This window comes from Ammospiza caudacuta, chromosome 3 (assembly GCF_027887145.1).
Source record: "Ammospiza caudacuta isolate bAmmCau1 chromosome 3, bAmmCau1.pri, whole genome shotgun sequence".
Lineage (NCBI taxonomy): Eukaryota > Metazoa > Chordata > Aves > Passeriformes > Passerellidae > Ammospiza > Ammospiza caudacuta.
The window spans coordinates 112410378-112431837 of NC_080595.1; the positions used below are offsets into that span (position 1 = coordinate 112410378).

At 40.7% G+C, this 21460-nt stretch overlaps 1 protein-coding gene across 2 annotated transcripts in view; it reads left to right on the forward strand.

Moving 5' to 3' along the window:
- CLIC5 (chloride intracellular channel 5) overlaps positions 1 to 20150 on the forward strand; it is a 68387-nt gene extending 48237 nt beyond the window's left edge. For both annotated transcript variants that reach the window (XM_058802208.1, XM_058802209.1), the window contains exons 5-6: positions 17442 to 17623; positions 19851 to 20150. In XM_058802208.1, the coding sequence (XP_058658191.1) occupies positions 17442 to 17623; positions 19851 to 20018 (350 nt within the window). In that variant the 3' untranslated portion in view covers positions 20019 to 20150. The remainder of the gene's footprint in view (positions 1 to 17441; positions 17624 to 19850) is intronic.
- Positions 20151 to 21460: the final 1310 nt, after the last annotated feature.

Genomic DNA, 21460 nt, shown 5'->3' on the forward strand with positions numbered 1-21460 from the left:
TCTCCAGCCAGGAATAAATGGGTGTCCTAGACTGTCTGCATCTGCCCATAAGCAGAGCTGGAATTCAAGATACCCACTATGATGAGATAAGGAATCTAATAAGGAATCTAACCCCACAAAGCACTCACATTTTCAGAAGCTGCAGTATGAATAAAGAGAGCTTTCCCTAGTTCTGCATAACAGACTCTTAGTTTAGATACTCTTGTAAATGACAATTAAGCACACCAAAGTTTTAGAGCCCAGAGCTGTTAAGCTGCAGGAGAGACATGATCTTTGCTCCCTGCAAACATCCTCACTCCATTTTTGTTACCTGGTTCCTGCTCCTGTCTTATCCAGACACTGCAGTCTCTGAATGTACTGATGTTCAACTTTCCTCTTCAAAGTAGAGAAAAGCTTTTAGCTTAATTTTATTACAGCTGGAGTGCTGCACTGCAAGGAGAATAAAGTAGACATGGCCAGAGTGGAACTGGATCTTTCTATCTATAACTATGTTCTTTCTGTCAATGAAGTGAGGTCCCTGGGACTGTCAGTGCAGACCTCAATTTCAGCAGAGTAATTGACTGTCAGTTTTCAAGGGCTAAGGAAGAATAGTTTCTCCCTAATCCCAGGGATGTTTGATTCACCTTCTGTCTGCTTCATCTGAACAACAGCAGTTTTTCTGAAGGCTGGTTTGGATGGAGGAGAATGAGTTAGTCAAAAAGTAGCTGTCTTACATTTCTTGAGCAGTAGAAAGGCTGTGTGCAAAGAGGAAAGGAGAGCAACACTGTGTACATATTTCCTAATGAACCTATTTATTTTTGATTTGTATTTCATAATTTTTTGTAAAATTGCAACACTGATTTAAAAGGGATCTGGGGCTCTAGTTCTCATCTGGTGCATATCATTTTACAGCATTATTTAAAATAATAGAATAGAATCACAGTATCCCAAAAGAGCTGGAGTCTGGAAATCTGGAATCCAGAAAAGATCTTGAAATCATCAAGTCCAGCCTTTGATAATGACCTTGTCAATTAAACCATAGCAGTGAGTGCTACATCCAGTCACTTCTTGAATACTTCCAGGGATGGTGACTCCAGCACCTCCCTGGAAAGCCCATTCCAGTGCTTGACAAACCTCTCACTGACTAAATTCTTCTTGATGTCCAGCCTGGCCTTCCCCTAGTACAGCTTGAGGCTTTCTATTGAAGTAAATAATTTTTATATTGTATTAATATTATAGTTTATTATATTTATATGTTAAATAAATTGTATACATTAATTTCTATGTATTGTTATATTATATTGTCATTACATTATACATATTATATTATATTATATTATATTATATCTATTTTTCCTATATAACAGCAGAAGTAGTTGCAAATAATTCTGTGACAAAACCCCCACATTTTATAAGCATAAAATAGAATTACTTAGGTGAAGTCCCTTTCTCTGTCTCCACATGAGCCGGTGAGACCCAAAAAGAACAGAGATTGCTGCTTGTGGTTATCATAAATGTTTTCTGTGGCTCCCAGCTCTGAGATAAAGGTTATATGTGTCTCATAGTCATCCTCTGTATCTGTTCCAGCTGATTCCAGTGCTTAGGTTAATCTGGAAAGCCACACCAGTGACTGGAACATCAGTTGCACATGATCAAAACACAAATAGAAGAAGAGTTGTTAGTGAATTAAAAATAGATTATAGAACCCAGATTGCTATATAAACAATAATTTTCATTTCTTTTAATTTGCAATAGAGGCTGGGAGGTGGGATGCAGGGGGCAGGACAGCAAAGTGGCTGAAGCACCAAACATCAAGTTGTTTAAATTATGTTGTGTTAACTCAGGAGTCAGGGAAGTCAATTCAATAACATGTGGGATATCAGGCTGGGAATTTGAGGCATCAGGCTGTCTCTGGCTGTGAGGAGTGTGTGTTAGGTGTCATTGTGTGTGACCATTCCTTGTAGGGTCCTGGTTTAGGACAGGTCTCACAGTGTGTGCAACGTGAGCCCTCACCCCAGCCTGGGGCTCTTACAGCTCTGTGGAAAAGTGACTCAAAGTGGTTGGGATAATTAATGATATTTGTGCAGCAAGAGGGTACTGGAAGTGAGAATTGGTGGGAATCTGATGCACACCAAAGAGAAATCCAAGCTGCTGTCCCTCTTAGCAAGGTTTGCAGCCAGGACCGTGGAGAAGTGTCACAGTTCAGGTGATGCTGCTGCTGGCCGTGTCACTGTGATATTTCCTGTCCTTGGAGCACTGGCAGGATGGCACCGCATGCACAGCCTTTACATAACTAAATGGTTTTTTTCCCTGATAGTGGAAAAGTCAGTGAGGACAACAAGAGATTGGTAAATCCTTGCTATAGTGTGTGTCTGAGTCCTCGCATGTGAATGAAGAGATGCAAGGAGACATTTGTGGGTCTGTTCCTGAGATTGTGACACCCTCTGCTGGCAAATAAATGAATGTATAAAGCAGCTCTGCACAAGCAGCTTTACAATCAGGGCAGAAACATCCCCTTACCAAAACAGGGTTCTTTCTGTCAAGACAGTTTCCTTTTACAAATGTAACGTTGTCAAAAGAGAAGTGTTTCATATTAACCTATCAATTTTGACAAAGTTTTCATGGAAAAAAATATGTTTTTTCTGGATGAGTTAAATTTACTTTGAAGTAAAAATGCTTTAACATTACAGAGAAAAATAGTGATTTTTTTTTTCTGGATTCATGCAGTACTTCATTAACCACACACAGTTATGTTTTATGCCTGGCACAGAAGCAGGTGATAACCTTCTCCTGTAAGTCTACATGGCAATATGTTATTGATCATGATTCATTTACTTACCAAAGGTATTTGGCAGCAAGGCTGCCCTGATTTAATAGTTCCCTGAATTTCTGATTCTTTTTTTCCATCCTTGTTTTCCTAACTTTTCTGTCTTATAATATAAAAACGTTGAAAGTTTTGGAGCAGGCTGGCAAAGGCTGTAAGCCCAGAAGCAAACATGCTCATGCCATATCAAAGTCCCACCACTTTTAAGCTTCTTGAAAGGGAGGGAATTGATTCCAGATTCTCAGGATGTGGCAAGCTGTGTTTAAAGAAAGTGTGTGCATTTATTATTTCAAGTCAGTTCAATCAGAACTTGATTCCTTCCACCCCCTGTGCCACTTGATAATTTTATAACAGGCCTGTTTGAAGGAGTCATCTCCCCATTGTGGGATTAGATCTGTGTTTCAGTAGCACCACTGGATTATTCTGGCTGTTGTCACCAGGCTTCACCCCTTGTGCCTGAAGTGACAAGGGCTCATTCACACATGGACAGGAGTCCTTGGGAGGGTTCAGTGCAGTAGTCTTGAAAATTATTTCCTGGATGCTCTTGCTCAAGTTTTCATGGCCAATCTGAGAGTTTTTGATTGTTAGTGATTGTTTAATATCGAGAAGGAAGTCTTGTCTGAGCACAGGAGAGTAAACTGAGGTCTTGTGTGTTTACTTTGGTTCCTCTGGTTGATGCTGAGCAAGTCACTCATGCTCTGTACAGTCACCAGGGAAGCAACAATTTATGTATTCATTGGAGGAGGATGAAATCTAATTAATTGGAATGCTGTGTACACAGTCAGCATCCTGCTTGTTATTTTTACTTGCGAGACTGTGTGCTGCAAACCAAGGGGACAACCTGGGGTAACCACCCATTAAGTGTCCCGCCCAAAATTGTGAGTTCTTTGGCTCACAGAATGAGCCCTTTGATTTCATGTAGGAGTTTAAAAAGTTGTTCTTGAATTGAGTTCTTCGGGGGCACCAGCTCCAGTGTGGGTGGGCGCATTCATTAGTGGGACGGGAGGATATTTCACTGTAGGGCTCCTCAGAAGGCGCTGAGCTGGGAGACCACCAACATGATTTCGTGCAGAGGAATTTCCAGCAGTCTGACCAGAGGACTCTGCTTGTCTGGTTTGGATTTACATCAAGAGGCCAAAAATAAAAGCGCATTTAAATCATTAACTCACATATGATTAAGTGCTGTTCACCTCTTTCAGTAGCTCCATCACACTTTGTGGTTTGGTGTGCGAGGTGGGAAATGTCTCTCTCAGTGCTCTGTGTGTGTACACGTGCAGCAGAAATGTACACACACATACAGGCCTGCAATTAAGACTGCCCTACATCAGTTTTACACTGTGGAGTTACTCCTGCTAAGCAGAGGGTCAGACCCATAGCACAGGTATGTGCACAGGCTGAATTGTGCTCACTGATCCTTCCTAGAAGCCATCACATGCCTCTTGTCATAAGCAGAAAATCTGTTCGCGCCAAAGCCCAGCTCAGACTATTCACAGTAATACCAGACCCTCTGTGGCACCTGAGCCAGGGGCAGGAGCTTCTTGATGTGGTGGGGCAGCCTGGGACATCCTGACAAGTGTGGTGTGATCTGGCTCCAGCAGCAGGAGAGCAAAACATCTGTGCCCAGAGCATCCCCACCCCTGGTGGGGGAGGACAGGGAGCCACCCCTCTACTTCCAGCCTGGCTTCTCTCAGACAAAGGGGTGATAATGCAGCTGTAACTGGGATATGGCTTCTCCTGAGTCTTTGGTCCTTCTGACCTGTTCCATGCCTGAAGGCTTCACCCCGTGCCCAGAAAAGTTCCTGGCAAAGCTGCTCTTGAGTTTGCCAGAGCAAATTTAAAAATCTGTTTGAATGCTCTTGTACTGATGGAAAGTTTCCTGTAACAGGGATCTTGGATCAGACTCTAATTTGGGACCAACATTACGCTTTATGATTTTTGAACAGATTTTCAAGGTGCCATAGAAATATATAGGTAAAAATATAAATATGTGTGTGATGTCTTTGTATCAACTTGCCATTACATTTTTTATTCTTTCTCTTTAGTTGAAGAATTTCCATTTTCCACTACAAACCCCACAATGGTCCAAGGCCCAGAACAAGCCACAATTTGCCCTGTGGTGTGACAGTACCAAGTTTTCTCTGGCAAACAACCAGGAAGGACTAAAAAGAGCTTTTAAAATTGTTTTAGAGAAAAGGACTTGCTTAGTGATGGAACATGTCAGGATGACAGTTCTTCTAGTGGAAGCTGTCACTGTCCCTGGCAGGGAGGTTGGAAATAGATGACTTTTAATGTCCCTTCCACCCAGGCCATTCCATTATTCCATGCTGATTCCATGATTGTTTAAACAAGTTTTTATTACTCCCCCTGAGCTGAATAATGCTGGGCTCATGGTAGCTAAAGTGCTTGGCTGCTTTACAAAACCAGCCCTAATATAAAAAATACTCAGTCTTTAAAACATATGTAAAATAGCTTTTCTGCAACATTTGTGGCACATAAAGTACCAAATACATGTTGGTGAGTGTGATATAAAGCTTTTATTGCCATTCATTTGGGATGACCCACATAACTCACTCATGATATGCTAATAAAACTGTTCACTCTGTCTCCTTATAAAAACACACATATAAAGATCACTAAACTGTGGTGTAGCTTTGTGCTAACTTCTTAAGAACTGCTGCAAGTTGCATTTATCACCTGTCCCAAATTGCCTTATCTGCTTTCTGCCCAGTAATCAAAGTCTAAAATACCCAGGAACAGCAGTTTGCAAAATAAGTTTTCTTGAGAAATAACTTTGAAAGTTCTCAAAATGGTGCTGGCTGGAGGCCCAGAGCCATCAGTATTCTGTCTGGTACCAGTGACAGCTTTAAGGACCAATATCTTTTTACCTGTCAAAACTGAGAACTGAAATGTTATGTCATTAAAAGGAAGAGGTTTTCAGTTTTCTAAAATGATATCACACCATCACATTCATCTGAGAAATCTGTACCTTACGAGGGAATATTTCTGAACTTTCTATCTTCTAATACCTTGCTAATTGAGGAACAAAAATTTCCTGGTGGAAATGTGAAAAAAATTATTTGAAAATAACACAAAAGGAACATTTTATGTAAGTCCAGACGTGATCAGACTGCAGGCTCTCCAAGGCAGGGACTTGATATGCCTGGTTAACAGTCTTAGATGCAGCCATTTTGGGAATAGTAAATATTTGCAATAAATTTACTAACAGACAAAATTTTCTGACATGTCTGTGCTGAAGCAACTTTGAAGACATAGCATACCATAGGGAGGAAGAGAGAGAGAGAGAGAAAAAAAAGAAAGAATATATGTATTTATATAATTTTAAGTTATAGAACATGCTGAAGTCAACAAGGTTAATGGCATGATGAAATTAAGGCACTTTCTCAAGCTTTTGCTGAGTCAGGGCCTGTATGCATGGCTAGGCCTAGAGTGAAACACTTGCAATGGGAGCAGCAGTTGGCAGACACTCTCCTTTAAGAGGGAATTATTTCCCCTGTGTGTTGGAATATTCCTCCAAGTGCTGCTGGCTGTGCTGGGATGCTTTGTTCTGTTTCCCAGCCGAGCTCCCATCTCGCACACAGGAGCAGTAGCACAGCTGGAAGTGGATTGGAGCAATCTGGCAGCAGCAGTCCTGGGAGGAATTAAACGCCTTGCTGCTGGAATGGGAGGCCTAAATTACATTATTATTTAGAATTGAGCTTTAACTTCATTGCTCTATGGTTTTGCCCTGGTGGATAACTCCCTTTGTTGTGATAGACTTGGTGTATCTTAAGTGTGTTCCCCACAGCAAAGACCTAAATGAAGTTATGGCCTTGCTCAGTTCAGTGTCCAAATCTTATATAACCATATATTTGGGTTTAAACACCCAGCTGGTCTTGATGTCCTGACGGGATTGTTCACAGGTTTACATTTAGCCATTGCAAGCTATCACATGGTAGATAGCCCAGTGACTGGCTCCTGCAAATCAGTTTGCAAAACTGTTGATGACTTCAAAAGGAAAAGAATTGGCCCAGAAAAACAGAAAAAATCTGGTTTTCCCTAAACAGATTTTTAAAGAATTTTTTCAGTTATTATTTTTTTAAAGCATGAAAATGTTCTTCATAAAATAACAGAGAAAAGAAGAATGAGATGTAAATGAAAATCAATGTTGCTACTTTTCTTTATTATATATATCTTAAGTCATTGACTTTCAGCTTGAAAACACTGCTAGAAATGAGGTCACAAAATGGGAATTAGAGAAATAATTCTTGTAAAAATATCCTGGGTTTTGTGATTGCAGAAAAAGGTAATCTGAATTTCATGAACTTTTAGGCCAGAAGAATCTTTGTGTTATTAACTATTATTTCCTACAAATCACATCCCAATGAGTTTTGCCCATTGATCAAATATGTTAATGTTCTATCCTTAAAAGGATTTGGTTTGATTGAGCAGACAACAGGAGAAACTGAAGTGTCCTTGGTACACTGAAGTGTCTTTGGTCTTTGAGGCTTTTTTCCAGTCCTTGTCTTACTGTTTTCTCTTGACCTCTTGTTGGAATTCCCAGTTCCTTTTTCCTTTTTTTAATTGCGGACACCAGAATTGGGAAAAATGTTTTTAATATTTGCCGCAACAGCTCAGTTGCAACAGAGGCAGTGTGACCTCCCTACTAATTCTTGGATTGTTTTCATACATCCAGACTTAATTATAACTGATTTTGCTTCTGCTCCTTTCAGGGAGGTTGAGGCATAATCATGATGATCCCTAAGTCATTTCAAGGGGCTTGAAACAAAAAAATCTCAAAAGCAGAGAAACAATGGGAAAGAATTAAGATGTGACTCATTTGTAAATCTCATAGTCTCATGGCCTTTTCTGTCTCAGTAACAACTTTTGAACACAAAAATTCTGGAAAATTGAACACAGGAAATTCTGGAAATAATAAATCTATTTGAGGTTTTTCCAAGTGAACTAAGGGATTTGGAAACTTAACAGCTTTAACTTAAAATTGAACTTAAAATTTCATCCTCAGGTGCTGTGAGCTAGGCGTTGCTTTGTCTCCCTCTCATGTGTCTTCACCAATGCTGGAATTAAATAACATAGTTCAAAACAGTGGGATGCAATTGGGATTATCTTGGTGTAAACAGAAGCAGACTTTATTCTTCTACATGCCTGGAATTGGAAGAAATTAGTATTGAAGATTCAAACACCAACAGCCTGTGCAGGAAGAAATTCCTTCCCTTAAGTCTTGTAACACAAGGGGTCCCCAGAGCACTGCTGCTGAAGCCCAGCTGCCCTCACTACCAGAATCTCACTTTTCTCTTGCTTGAACACATACATGAAGTTAGTTTTCCTTCGTTAGTCCCATAATCGTCTTATTTGCTCTTCAGTAGTAAAACAAAAGTTTAAACTCTTTGTGAACAACTTAAAAATTGAGACAGTGGTAGGATAACCTCATACTATAAAATAATGGGTGTTTAAAATCTGCAGGGCTTGATTTTATTTTATTTTATTTTTCTAAATTCCTGATGCAAATCAGCTGCTGCTGTCTGCAGTTGCTTTAGGGACACCTGCACAAGACTAACATGGCAGAGGTCAGGATGAGGCCCTTGGGGACGTGCCCTAGAAATGATTCTTGTCACTTACGTGCTGCTGCGGGGTCACGATGATTTGTGAAATGCAAGTTTGGTGCTGTTCTTCCTGGGGCACTTGTAGGCCAGTAGTTTTACATTCACTTGCTTCCTGCCCTCAGGGTCACTGGGACTCCTCAGAGACTTGAGAATGAAGCTTTTCTTTGGTGTCATTTGAACACCTGGCTTTTCTTCTTAAAAAACAGCATTTGATGGTGCTCTGACAGCATTCTTCATGATAATGTTACAAGTATTGCCTTTATTGCTTGCCTCCATTGTAACAATGGATAAGAAAAGGGAGGGAGGAAACCTGAGTTTTCAGTAAAAAAATAGAAATAAGTGAAAACAGTCTTTCTAGATGCTTGAAAAACATGTCTAATTTACTATTTAAGGTGTTATTGCTTCACCTGCTTTGCTAGGTTTAATTTGAGAATAGGACAGATGGTATCACAAAAATAGAAAGATGCCAAGATGCCTCTTCTTTTTTGTTATATTTACTGTTTATTACATAAAACCTGAAACATATTTCCACAGCTGGTGCATTACTGCTTTACTAATGTAAAGTTTATGACCAAAGAGTATTTTTATTTTTATATTGTATATAAGGAGGTGGCAAAGCAAATTATTTCAATTGTTTTTACAAGGCCGTATAGAAAACTTGAGAAGAGACTCAAGTCTCCTAAATCCAGGTAACCTCTTAATCCTTGGATCATTGTTCTCTCTTTTAAGAAAAGGTAGCTGGGAATTGAGCTTTCAGTCTTTCTCATTCCTTCTATGGAGGTTTTGAGACATGTCTGTCAAAATACCCCAAAACTTTTTGGGTGAAGCTCTAATCAATCAATCAATCAATCAATCAATCCACATCATCAGTCTGTAGATGGGGTGAGAAGGGAAGAGAGATGATAAGGGTGGGATCATCTCACCTAAATCTGTCTAAAAGTTATATATTAGTAATTCAAAAGTCGTGGCTTATTTCTGATCAATGGAGAGAGACATTTCTAAAGGGCATTTTGATTTTTCTTAAAATATGAGTCTAAAGCTGGGAGAATTTCCTTTGGAGGTGCCTTTCTCTCATTGCCACCTATAAGGGATACTTGAACAATTAGGTCAGACTAATTACCTAACAATTAGAACTCAGGCAAGGGGAATCTTACCTGTAAGAAAATCAACAGATTTTTGATGTGTCCAGGTTTCTGAGGGTGCTTGGGGTATCCCTCAATTGTGTCAGCTCCATGTTCCTCTCAGTTCTGGAGGAAGTATTCCTGGTGCTTAGCACCTCCATTTCTGTCACTGCAATTACACGGACCAACATATATGTGCCTGCGTGTATGGAAAGTGTGTCCCTGTTTATGCCTGGCACAGGCAGTGTCTGAAAGGTGATTTAGGACCAGAGTTGTGGGGCTGTTTCCATATGTGCCCCTGTGTTTTTGTGACTCACCCCATTCCTGGTGTTTGCTCACCCCAGCACTGACTGGGAGTAAAAAACCCCTTTTCAAGTCCCAGCTCTGACTTGTCTTGAGGATGAACATAAGCCTCTGTCCCCTAAAACAACCCCAAACCAGGAAAAAGTGGATTTGAGGAGTAAGAGACACTAATTTATTTCTCTTCTGTGTGCACAAGGTATTTGTTGATTCATTAAGTGGGCAGAGACAGAGATCATGTCTTTTTCACAAGGCTGTGTGGGCATTCACCTTTATTGTGGGAACATGCACAAGTCTCTTTTCCAGTGAATATTGAATTATTTATCTGGAGTGGAACATCTTTAATAGGAGGGCTGAATCACCCCAGAAACTCCCTTTGGCCCAGACTTAGGCATCTAAATGCCTTGGATGCATGGGAGCACACAACTTTCGCCCTCCTCTGCATTTCCAATGGCTCTCTCAGTGACCTCCCACTCATTTGCTGCTCAGAGCTGGGGATTTTATGAGGCAGAAACATGCCTGGAAAGGATGCTGCAATGCTCAAATGGGCAATGTATTTACCCTGTGGGAGTAAACCCTAATATTTAAGTAACTTTAAAAAAAAATTGGAGGTATTATCCTAGATCACTTGGGTGAACTGCGAAATTATATTCAAAGGAATATAGGATTCATCTCGCCTGACTTCACCTCCCTGAAAGTGAGGTGTCTAGTCTGAGCTAGTCCTTTAGGTTTCATCTGTAATTGATGCAGCAAGGAGGGCACGTGTGCAGTGAGTCACAGGGCTCTGAATCAGGTGTCTCAGGCAGCTGGATGGAATTACCCTCTGGAGATGCTCAGTCCCTCTGAGCAGAGAGGGAGCCTACAGAACCAGCTTAAATGGCTGAACAGGAGAAGTCAAGGCAGCACTCAGATCTCAAGGGTTTTATTGAAATCCCAGGGGGGAAGGTAAACTGTTCAATATGGAGTACAGAGTCATGTGTATTGCAGTCACAGCTCCTCCATGGAGAAGAATTAATCTATACAGATTAAAGTTACAATACTCTGTTGAGCCAGCCTGGGAAAAAAAAAAAAAAAACTAAAAAAAGGGCAGGATGGAGAAAATTGCTGTTTCTTAGCCTGTTCCTTTCTCCTACCAGAAAACAGTATTGGGTCTCATATAATATCAAACTGTGAATCTGGAAGTGATCAGGAAAGGTGGTTTGTTTTTTTAAAGGAAAAATAAATCTCAGATGGTTTGATTGAGACTGTGAATATTTATGCACTGTTCCCCCTTTTCCCTCATTGGTATTTCACCAAGTTCATTTGCGTGTGTTACAGGATAAATCTTACAGGAGGGCAGTGGAAGAAAGCAGTAAAAAGGGAAAACATCAATCAGTGATCCAGGGTATTGTTCATTTTTGTACATGGATCACGGTTTGTTGTACTTGCCTGGGCTTGACAATTAAGAACCTTGCAGTTGTGCTGAGATCAGCCTCAGATAATTTCAGATGTTGGCTACAAAAGACAAGATGTTGCTGGGCTTCAATCACTTTGAAGCCTTGTTGTCACAGGAATAATCACTTAGAAAGAGGACTTCATATATTTGTCCTTGACTTGAAGAAAATGTTTTGTGACAAAAGGTTTATTTAATAAAAATGCCATGGGTGGTGTGAGTAACCTGATTTATTGGCAAATGTGGGTGGAATTTTGTGAATAATAACTTGCTTTGGAAAGTAAAAGTATTTTCTATTAAACTGTTTGAAACAGAAGGTTATTCTCCTTTTAATTTGGAAATGATATGTTAATTTTGAAGATTGTCACCATTTAAAAAGTGATGCAAAAATTATGGGATGTCTAGGCAAGACTTACTTAACCAACCATCCCCAAACATGACTTCCTTGTTTTCATGTTTGTTTAGAAATCTTGCTTTTTTTTTGCTTAAAGTTTGTTTAAAAAACTATTTTTGCTCTCTTTTCACATAAATCAAATAGTTTTTATGTTCAGTTTGCTTAAACATCTATTGTTCTTCATACTCTGATTGTGCCCTCTATGCTTTGAATCTTTTTCCATAATAACTATCACATGAAATCCTTACCTGCAAGAGGTTCCATACAAACACATAAAAAATGAGTCATCTCACTTCATTTTAGCTATTTTAAATTTAGGTTGCCAGTCTGCCTGTGTGAGAGAGTGAGAGAGATAGAGAAAGTGAGATTGAGGCTTCTCTGGTGGTAATTCAGCTTTTCCTAGGCTACTATTTTAAGATGGAATGATTTGCCTTCCAGTGGCTCGTTCAGGCCACAGAGATTGGTGTTTATGTGCTTTGTCTGCTTTGCTGTTTCTCCTTGTCCCAACATTAAACAAGGAAGGAAATATTTGGAGTTCAAGGAAGGGGAAAAAGAGTCCTTGCCTGACCTCTGCAAATGCTGTGGGTGTGGGCAGTCTGAATCAGTTCTACTTTTTCTTTTACTACTTTCGAGTTACTTTCCATTTTGCTTCAGCCTTATTTGACCCACAGAAAACAGAGATGGAAACGACTGATGACGCTGGGAGTTTTATGGCTGGTCTTATTTCAGGGGTCAGATTAACAGATTAAAATAGTCTCTTTTGGCTTTAAAAGCTTCTGGAGAAATCCTAATCCCACTGAAGTAGTCAACAGCAAAACTTCCATGAGCTCCAGGATGGCCAAAATTTCACCCTGAGTACCTATTAATGAATCTTTGTCATCTGGCCCTCTCCTTGACTTGCAGGATTGCTCCATGCATTACATTTTCCAATGTTTTGTTCAGATGTAGTATAAGTACTTCAAGGCACAAGGGTTTCTCTGCATTCCCTGGAAATAGTTGCACAGACTAATAGTTTAAGGAAGTTTTTGCTTGAAAAATTGAATAACAGAGCCAAAGTCTGTTCTTGGTTGAACTGGAGTAAATATGGAATAGCTTGTTGACAATGCAGTTACTCCTCTTTTATGTCAGTGTAACTGAGAGCACAGTTTTGCCCAGTATTAACTTTTGTTACATTATTTGTATTTCTGTGCATGTCAGAATTTGTTAATCTCATTGTTCAACATCAAGTAACCTTCTGCTGAAAACAGAATGTCAATGTGAATTAGGTATCATCAGCTAAATTGAACCTCACCCTGTGCATTTGACAGATGGTAATACATTCATTAAGTGTTCTGTGGTTGCTTTGAGGTTGGAAAGTGCTATTTTTCTGGCTTCTAACTCAGAATTCTTAAGTAAAGTTGTTTAAAATCCTAGTTTTGAAGGGAGAAGAAAAATCACAAAAAGCTCATGAAGGTTTTTTTACTAATATTATTGTTTATTATTGGTGGGATGACAGGGCAGGACTGTCATTGCTAGAAGTTGTCTTTGGCTGCATAAGCAGCCCAGAATGAAGTAGAGAAGGCTGAGAGAGATGGTTCCACCATGGATTTTGTCTATACATGGGTAGAATTTCTTGGAATTCGAGGTTATATTAAATATATCCCAGCGAAGGCAATATGATGCTGGTGCCTTTGTGCTTGGTGATACCACTGTCCAGAGAAATTGTTTCCAGGAGTTCAGACATTTCAGCTGTAGCAAGGATAAGCTGATGACAGGGCTCCTCTCTCAGAGCTGATCACATTTGGGATCTCTGAGGTCCTTCTGAAAGTCTGCAGGGTGGGGAAGCAGTTGGAGGTAGAAGTTTCAAAAGCAGCACAGAGCCACATACTCCGGCCTGGCTCTACTTGGTGTTGTAATATTGAATTCTCCACCCTGACATTACCAAGACAATGCAGGGATGTGATTAGACACTTCAGGAGAAGTTCTCCCACAGCTCATTTAGGGGTCACCAAAACCAAGTGTAGAAGAGAAAACTCCACTGAACAGAGAGGAAGCTCTCAGGTGTTTAATTCAAACCTATTCTTTTAATTTTACTCACTTTGGGGAAGATTAGCTGTTATCAGTAAAGCTATTTAGTTCTTTAATGATGTTTCCCAGGGGACAAGTTGCCAAGGGAATTAGGTGCTCAGCCACTTCTGAAATTCACTGTGGGTGGTACCCTCACAAATGGGGAATTAGGAACCTTTTAGATCTTCACATCTTTTTAAATGTCTTCATCCAGTCTGGTGCTGACTGGTGTTCACATGGCCCCTGCCTTGGTGAGTGCATCCTCTCCCCTATGCTCTCAGTGGAGACAATGTAGAGAGTCACCCAGATTTTCATGAAATAGCCACAGTATGGGAAGTTTGGAATTAAGTCCAAGTTTAAGGAATTAATCCAAGCTGAGTTTGGTCAGTAATGTGAACCCAGACAGTTCTTTCCTCAGGAAAGAGTTCCAGAGCTGTAGGCTACTCTGAAGAGGTCATTTCCTGGTCTCCATTCACAATTTTTCACCTTTCAAATAATGCATAAATATCTACCAGGCAAGAGAGAAAATTAGATTCTCTTACACATCCTCCCACTTTGAGTGGGGATTTCCCTGAGTACCTTCTCAAGGAACATAAGATTTCAAATCCTGCAGATAGATCTGAGTGTGTTAGGGCACCTAGAAAGTAGGATTTGCAACATGGATATTTGAATATGGATTTCAAAAATGCCTTGGAAATCATCAACAGGCTTTAAAAATCTGACCCCATGCACCTAAAATCCATTTGATGTGGCAATTTATGGATTTTAATTCTCTTAGTTTTTTAAAAATTTTTCACTATTTAATTGGAAGGAGAGCAGTTCTCTCTTATTCACTATTTTTCTATTTTCCAGATTGTTGTGAAAACTTTACTAGGATCTAAGATATAGTTTACTAAGAAGAGTTTTGATTAAAAAAATGGGGTCATTGGTGTCACAAGTAGTTGTTCAGTTCTTGCCTATCAGGATATAAGAAGGTCCTGACTCTGTGGTGATTTCAATGTGAGGTGTCAGCATCCTGTGGGCTCCAGCAGAGCCTGTGAATTGGGTCACAGATGTATTGAGCCCTGAACATAGACACTTATTTCTGGCCTAAAGCTGCTGCATGCAAGAGCCAACTATGAATTCAGACAGTTGTTTTTCTTGCTGTCACAAACAGGCTGCACTCCAGGCATTGTTTTTGGGACAGCCATGACGCACTTTGATAGAGCAATGAGAGCAAAAAAAAAAACCCCCAAAACCTAATAAGTTCCAGAAGAGTTACATAAACACACCTCACCTGCTGCTGCTGCTGTCTCTGTGCACACACCTGACTGACCCTGTGGGCTAGCACAAAACATCAAGCATCCTCCTGACACTGGAGTATTGCTCAGGTGACTTGGAGAACCAACAATCCAACTGGGTGAAGGGAATACTGGAAAGTGGTCAGTGTTGAGCCAGTTCTCTAAAACCCAGATGAACAAAACTGAATAAAATCACAGTAATTTCAGTCCACTGTCTCTACATGAATACTGTAAGAAGACACAGTTTGAGGCTGACCAAGAGAAGCAGAACTGTCTATTCTCAACAGGTGTTACAGGTCAAACCAAAAAGAAATTGCTAAATCCTTTGAGTGCTGCCACACTCCACAGTTCCTATCCTCCTGTGGAAGTTGTGAGGCAGGACAGCTGCAGGCAATTAAAGGCAGCACTGCCAGCATCTGACAGCAGAATGTCAGTGTCAAAATTCAATTTGAATTGATTAAATGAAGGATGGCAACACTTTTGTTTTATGCATGGCAGCACTTCAGTCGCTTTAGATGCTCTGCTTTCACAAATAAAATTCCTTCCCTCCCTGCTATGTTTGTGGGGGTGTTTTCAGTTGGATTGCAGTCATTTCTCCAGTCAATCAATTAAGCCAGGGTTTGCCACTGTGTCTCAGAGTCAGCCACAAAAGAGCTGGTATGGTTCCCTGGTGCTAGGCCAAGAGACTTCAGTGGGAGCAAGGCATCAAGTGGCTTAATCTGACTTCCACTGCTGGCACAGGTTTAATGAATGTTAGGGCAGCAGGGAAATCATGTTCTGTGGTGTTCAGCTCCTGCTCTCTCAGTGGCCCTGGACATGCTGCCTTTCTCCCTGTGCCAAAAGCACGGGGGCAGCTGACAGCAGAGCCTGTGGTTACCTGTGCCAGCAAGGCTCTCTGTGAAGGGTGATTGCTGCAGCCCTTTCAAGTGCCTCTTGTGATCCATAAATATATTTAGGACCACAGAATTGTAGAAAGTTTGGGTTGGAAAAGACCTTAAAGACCATCACCACAGCAAACCTCCTGCTGTGGACACCTCCCACTATCCCAGGTTGCTCCAAGCCCTGTCCACCCTGATCTTGAATACTGCCAGGGATGGGGCCACAGCTTCTCTGGGCAACCATAAAAGATTTCTTGCATATAATAAACCAAATTTCCTCTCTTTCCGTTTGAACCCATAGGTCCTTGTACTTATCTCCTTAGGCCTTGTAGTGCTATACCACCTGAGTAACTCTCCCCTAAGTTCAGTGGCAGTAAGTTACTCAGAGATATAAGATTTTACAGTATTATGCCATTAATAATGACTCCAGGCCACATCTGCAGCAAGTATAAATCACTGCAGGTAATTTTCACCAGCTAAAATTCTGGCCTTAAGCCCATGAGTCATGTTGTTATTTTTTCACATTGTAAATTCTTGCTGTTTCTTATTTATGTTGCTTTAGCACTTTGGGGCACTTGCGGGGGACCAGGACTCCATCATGCTTTTCACCCTTCAGACAGAAACACGAAAGACCCTTCTTTGCCCCCAGTGTTTGCAGTTTGAATAATGCACAAACCAGCACAGTTATCCAGCTTTTTGTAAGTGGAAATTGCACTTGCAATTGCAAGCAAGCTTTTCTATTGTCCTGACAGTGAAGCATAAAAACACAAATTCCTTGCCTGGGTGAAAAATTTGTACTCTGGTGAAGAGGTCTAGATGGCATTTGAATATTGGAATTAGTTGGAGCCAGCAGCAGCGTGGGACATGATCTTCAGTAACTGAACTAAGAGGTCTGGAGTCTCCTCTCCATTGCAGGACTATTTGAGATCTCTCAAAAAGAGCATTTGCACCCAAGTTGAACTAGAGTTAAATGGGAATTTTAACACTGGCTAATATCTCATCTCATTTGTAGCATATATTTCAGCTCTATGGGGCTCTGGTTAGCATCTTTGGATTTACTGCTATTGCCTTTAATTACTCTGCAAGGGTGTTGAAAGAAGTAAAATTAAGACTTGATAGAGCTGAAGTAATGCTAGAAAATTCTGCTTCATTGCAGTCCTATGCAGATGGTTAGAAAAATGAAGGAGCAGTGTACAGGGTTCCCGTTCCTGTGTGATGGCTTTCAACAGACCAGAAGAGTATCATAGGAAATATGTGGTTTTTTGGTATATCATCTTGTCAAGCTGTTTTTTTCCTTCTGTGATCTCTTTTTGTTGTTTGTCAGGAGAAGACATGGTACAGCAAGGTCCCTGTGTCCCTTTTCCCACCTCATGATGAGCTTTATGCAGATGTACTTTGCTGGGCTACTTTGCCATTGCATTGTGTTGGCTTTGGAGCACAAATTAACAACGAATAAATTGTTTCTTGGCTTTTTTTTCTAAAGACTACCATAGCCATTGATAATAAGCATTTCTAAACAATTCTTATCCTGCCCTAATCACTTATTCTTTGATTTTTTTGGCAAAGCGCTTGAAAGGGGCTTAGTGAAGGCTCTGAAGAAGCTGGATGACTACCTGAGAACTCCCCTGCCAGAGGAGATTGATGCCGACAGCACTGAAGAGGAAAAAGTGTCTAAACGCAAGTTTCTGGATGGAGATGACCTGACACTTGCTGACTGCAACCTTCTGCCCAAACTCCACGTTGTGAAGGTAAAAGATGTCATGAGATGGTCAAAGAAGCCTTATCTGGCATGATGTGCCTTGCTCTGACAGCTGAGTGCCACAGCCGAGGTTTTTGTACTCTCTGTATTTCAGCAGAGTTCTTAAGGCCTAGAAGAGCAGTTTGAAACACAGTTCTGCTCTTCAGTGTTTCCTACAGGTTAAATAAAGGAACTTTATACTTAGTTCATGGGAAAACTGTCCCATCACTTATTAGTAGTGAAGACAGTACTAAGTTCTAGATGTCTTGTCTCTTTATTTTTACCCTGCTGCAAGTAGCAGCAGTCTTTTGTATTAATTAGTTCCTAATGCCCTTAAGAAACATGTCAAAACTTTAGTCAGTTCCCACCCATATGTAACTTAAGAGCTGCAGTCCATCTCTTTGGGGAATTTTTATTCCATCTGGTATTTCACACAGAGAAGTTAACAAATCAAAGTCATTGCCAAGGTCCAGGATTTCAGATGTACTATGGTTGCTGGTATAGTACAAATCATGTACATCATCTTGACTTCTAAATGTTGCATTTATTTAATTTATCAGATGACATGTTGCTTTAGAATAACGCAAGTACCTGGCAGACCTTGGCAAGTGAGTGAGAAAGGAATTAAAGCCAAGTCATGCATCTAATTTGGCTCTGTGAGCCAAAACATAAACTGAGCCTGGGAGCTGACTGCACACATGCAAAAAGAAAAAAAAAATATTAAAAAAGCACATAAGTCACCAGGTGAGAAATGTGATAATATCCTCACAGGTTTAGTGCTTATTCTGGCTTGTCTTCATTGGCAGCGTTGGAGTCAGACAATGCAAAATGAATGTGTGGCCCCTCACTGGTTCTTGTCTCCTAGGGATGAAATGAAAGATGTAAAAAAAGAATTAAAATTTTTCTCAGACAAGCGTAGCCATAGGTTATTGCCTGAAAAGCATTTAACAGATAGAAGAAAGGGGTGAATTATTTTTTCATTTGATGGAAGATGTGTGCTGGAAGTTTTGAAAATGTTGACTTAAGTTGCCCAGCAGGTTTTATCTTCCCCATATGCGTGTGAAGCATCAGGGAAGGCAAGAATGCTTAATTAAATGCAGTTTAGGACAGGATTTGGACTTGCTTATACCAAGTAATAGAAACAAATCACAGTTGTTTCTGAGAACATGACTGTCCTAAGAAATCTGAGATGGAGAACAGCTCTACCATGTGCTTTAAAAATAAAGGGGAACTCTGTGGCACATATGTGTGTAATTTATGCCCAGGAACAATTTTACACTGTCAGAAAAATTAGAGATTGGAAGCACTCATTAAATTAGCTAATCCATCCTTTCCTATCAGATAGTTCACTCTGTCACCACAAGCTTATTCTATATGGTATATTCCTGCAGGGAAACTGAAATATCCCAATCCAGCAAGGTACTTAACCAACCAACTAGCTTTAAGTGCAGATTAATCCCATTTACTTCAATGGGACTGTACAGGTGCTTAAAATTAAGTATGCACTTTCTATTTTCCTGAATAAGGGCCTAAGTGTTTTTAGAAATGGAAAATTTGCCTTGATAGACAATTTCCTAGTCTAACAAGTCTTGAAATAACCATTTTCTCCCTCAGTTTATCCCAATGCTCCTGTTTCTAATATATGCTAAATCATCTTGGTTTCCTAATCATGGTACCCATACCACCCTGAATTTTTCCTTTTCATGAATATGGATCCAGCCTTCCAACAGCTGTAGGTGGTTATATCCTCTGACACCATTTACCAGGAAAATATATTACATACATTAAAATATAATACCATATATATATAAAATAATGTTAAATATAATAATTAATATGAAAATATGTTATAATCATTACTAATGCCTTTCTCTTAAATTTGTCTTGCTCTTGATGATTCAGCCCCTTCTTATGTGGTGTCTCAGCTTTAAGTGATGTACTTAAGACTTGGGAAAAAAAAAAAACCAAAATCAAGGAACTTCAAGTACCATAAAAGTTGAAATTTGGTAACAGTAGCCAGGTTGTAGCTTTAGAGGATCCTTAGGCCAAGCAGCAGCCTTGCAGGATATGGGACAAGCAGCAGCACTTCTAAGCCTTTTCTGCGATAAATCCCTGATTCTCCAAACATTCCTCTCATTTGCTCTTAATTATATGACAGAAGAGACCAAGAAGCTCCCTGAGAAGGAGATGCATCCCCTGTGAGATGGATTTTTTCAGGTGTTTTATCTTTGCTTTAGATTGTTGCAAAGAAATACCGCAACTTCGAGTTCCCGGCGGAGATGACGGGGCTGTGGCGGTACCTGAAGAACGCGTACAGCAGGGATGAGTTCACCAACACCTGTGCAGCAGACAAAGAAATCGAGCAAGCCTACGCAGATGTGGCCAAGAGGCTCAGCAAGTCCTAAGTGCCCCCAGCCATGGCTCAGTATCCCCTTTTACAGACTCTGCTTCTTGTTGCCTTAAGATGTACTTTATCGTTACGCTGTCTGGTTGGCATCTTTGTGACTTCACTTGTTCCAAGTCTATTGGGCAGGGACAAATCTGCCTCTCCCTGGGGAAGAGGGAAGGCAGCTGTATGGGGTGGGGGGTGGGGAATGGAGGTGGGGGTAGGGGCGGACACCCTTTGAAGTCTAACCCAAGATCTGGCCCAACTAGTATTATTTGCAATCAGTATTGGAAATGAGTCCGCTTGACTAGTTCCTTGTTCTGTGTTGGGGGTACCTCATGGCCTGCATCCTTTAGAGTTTTAAAAATAGCTGAAATTTCAGGCAAGAGAGTTAGGAACACATAGAACTTGGTGGTTTATCTAGATTATGGTTCTTCTCTAGATTATTTCAAGGAGGCTTTTTCCTTCAGTTCTATTAAGATCCTTGAGTCAAGAACAAAATTTAGGAGAGAGAGAGGGGAAAAATAGGAGTTTGACCCTAAAGCAGAAATGCTCTTAGCAGTTATATTTAAATAAACTCTCTGAATGCATCTTCTGTCTTAGCAGGCCCAGGAGTTTATAGGGTATTTATTTTTAACTTGGCGCAAGAGGGGGAAGCCTGAGTGAATATGTCAGACTTGCAGATGCTACTCTGCATAAAATTTGCATGGTGTTGTTGGATCTGAATGTTTAAAGCAAGAGAGTGAAAGAGCAATTGAGCAGGCAGCCCTTGGAAGAGCAGGGCCTGTGCCAAAATGCCCAGTGGATCTGCTGGTTGGTAGAGACAGATAGACACAGCAATAACAGGGGCAGCAGATTGACTCCAGCACCCACAGAGGGAATTGGCACAGCAATCCAAACCACGCAGGATATTGCCATCTTGGCTGTATGGTTGCCAGCTCCTCTATAATTGCTATCTTGGGAAGCTTGGATCAGCAGTGGGAAGCTGTCGCTGCACTCGATTCCAGGCAGGGGAAGCGCTTTCGTCGCCTTGGGCTCCAGATGGGTCACTTGCAAGTGCTCAGCATCTCACCCCAGGAGGAGTTTGCTGTGAGAGCCTCAGAGAGGGCACACTGGCACAGTGAGAGGCATCTTTCCAGCCAGGAATTCAGCGTGTGCTTGCAGAAATCCATGCATGGTGCCTCAATCCCACTCATCCAGGCCTGACCCATCCGGGTTCCACAATTCTGAATTAGGCATTTTTTCCTAAAAGAGATTATTTTGCTCTGTCTGCAGTGCCTGCCTGGCACATCTGCTTACACTGGTGATTATTTGCACGTTTCTTCAGCAGATTCAGAATGACAGCTCTTTCACTTGAAACTCATGTGCTCCAGTATGTACAGGAGAGCGCGTGGTTTTCATGGGTTTCAGTTTGTGGAGGGATTTATTGCTGTTTTAAAAGATAAAATAAAGCTAAGCTGT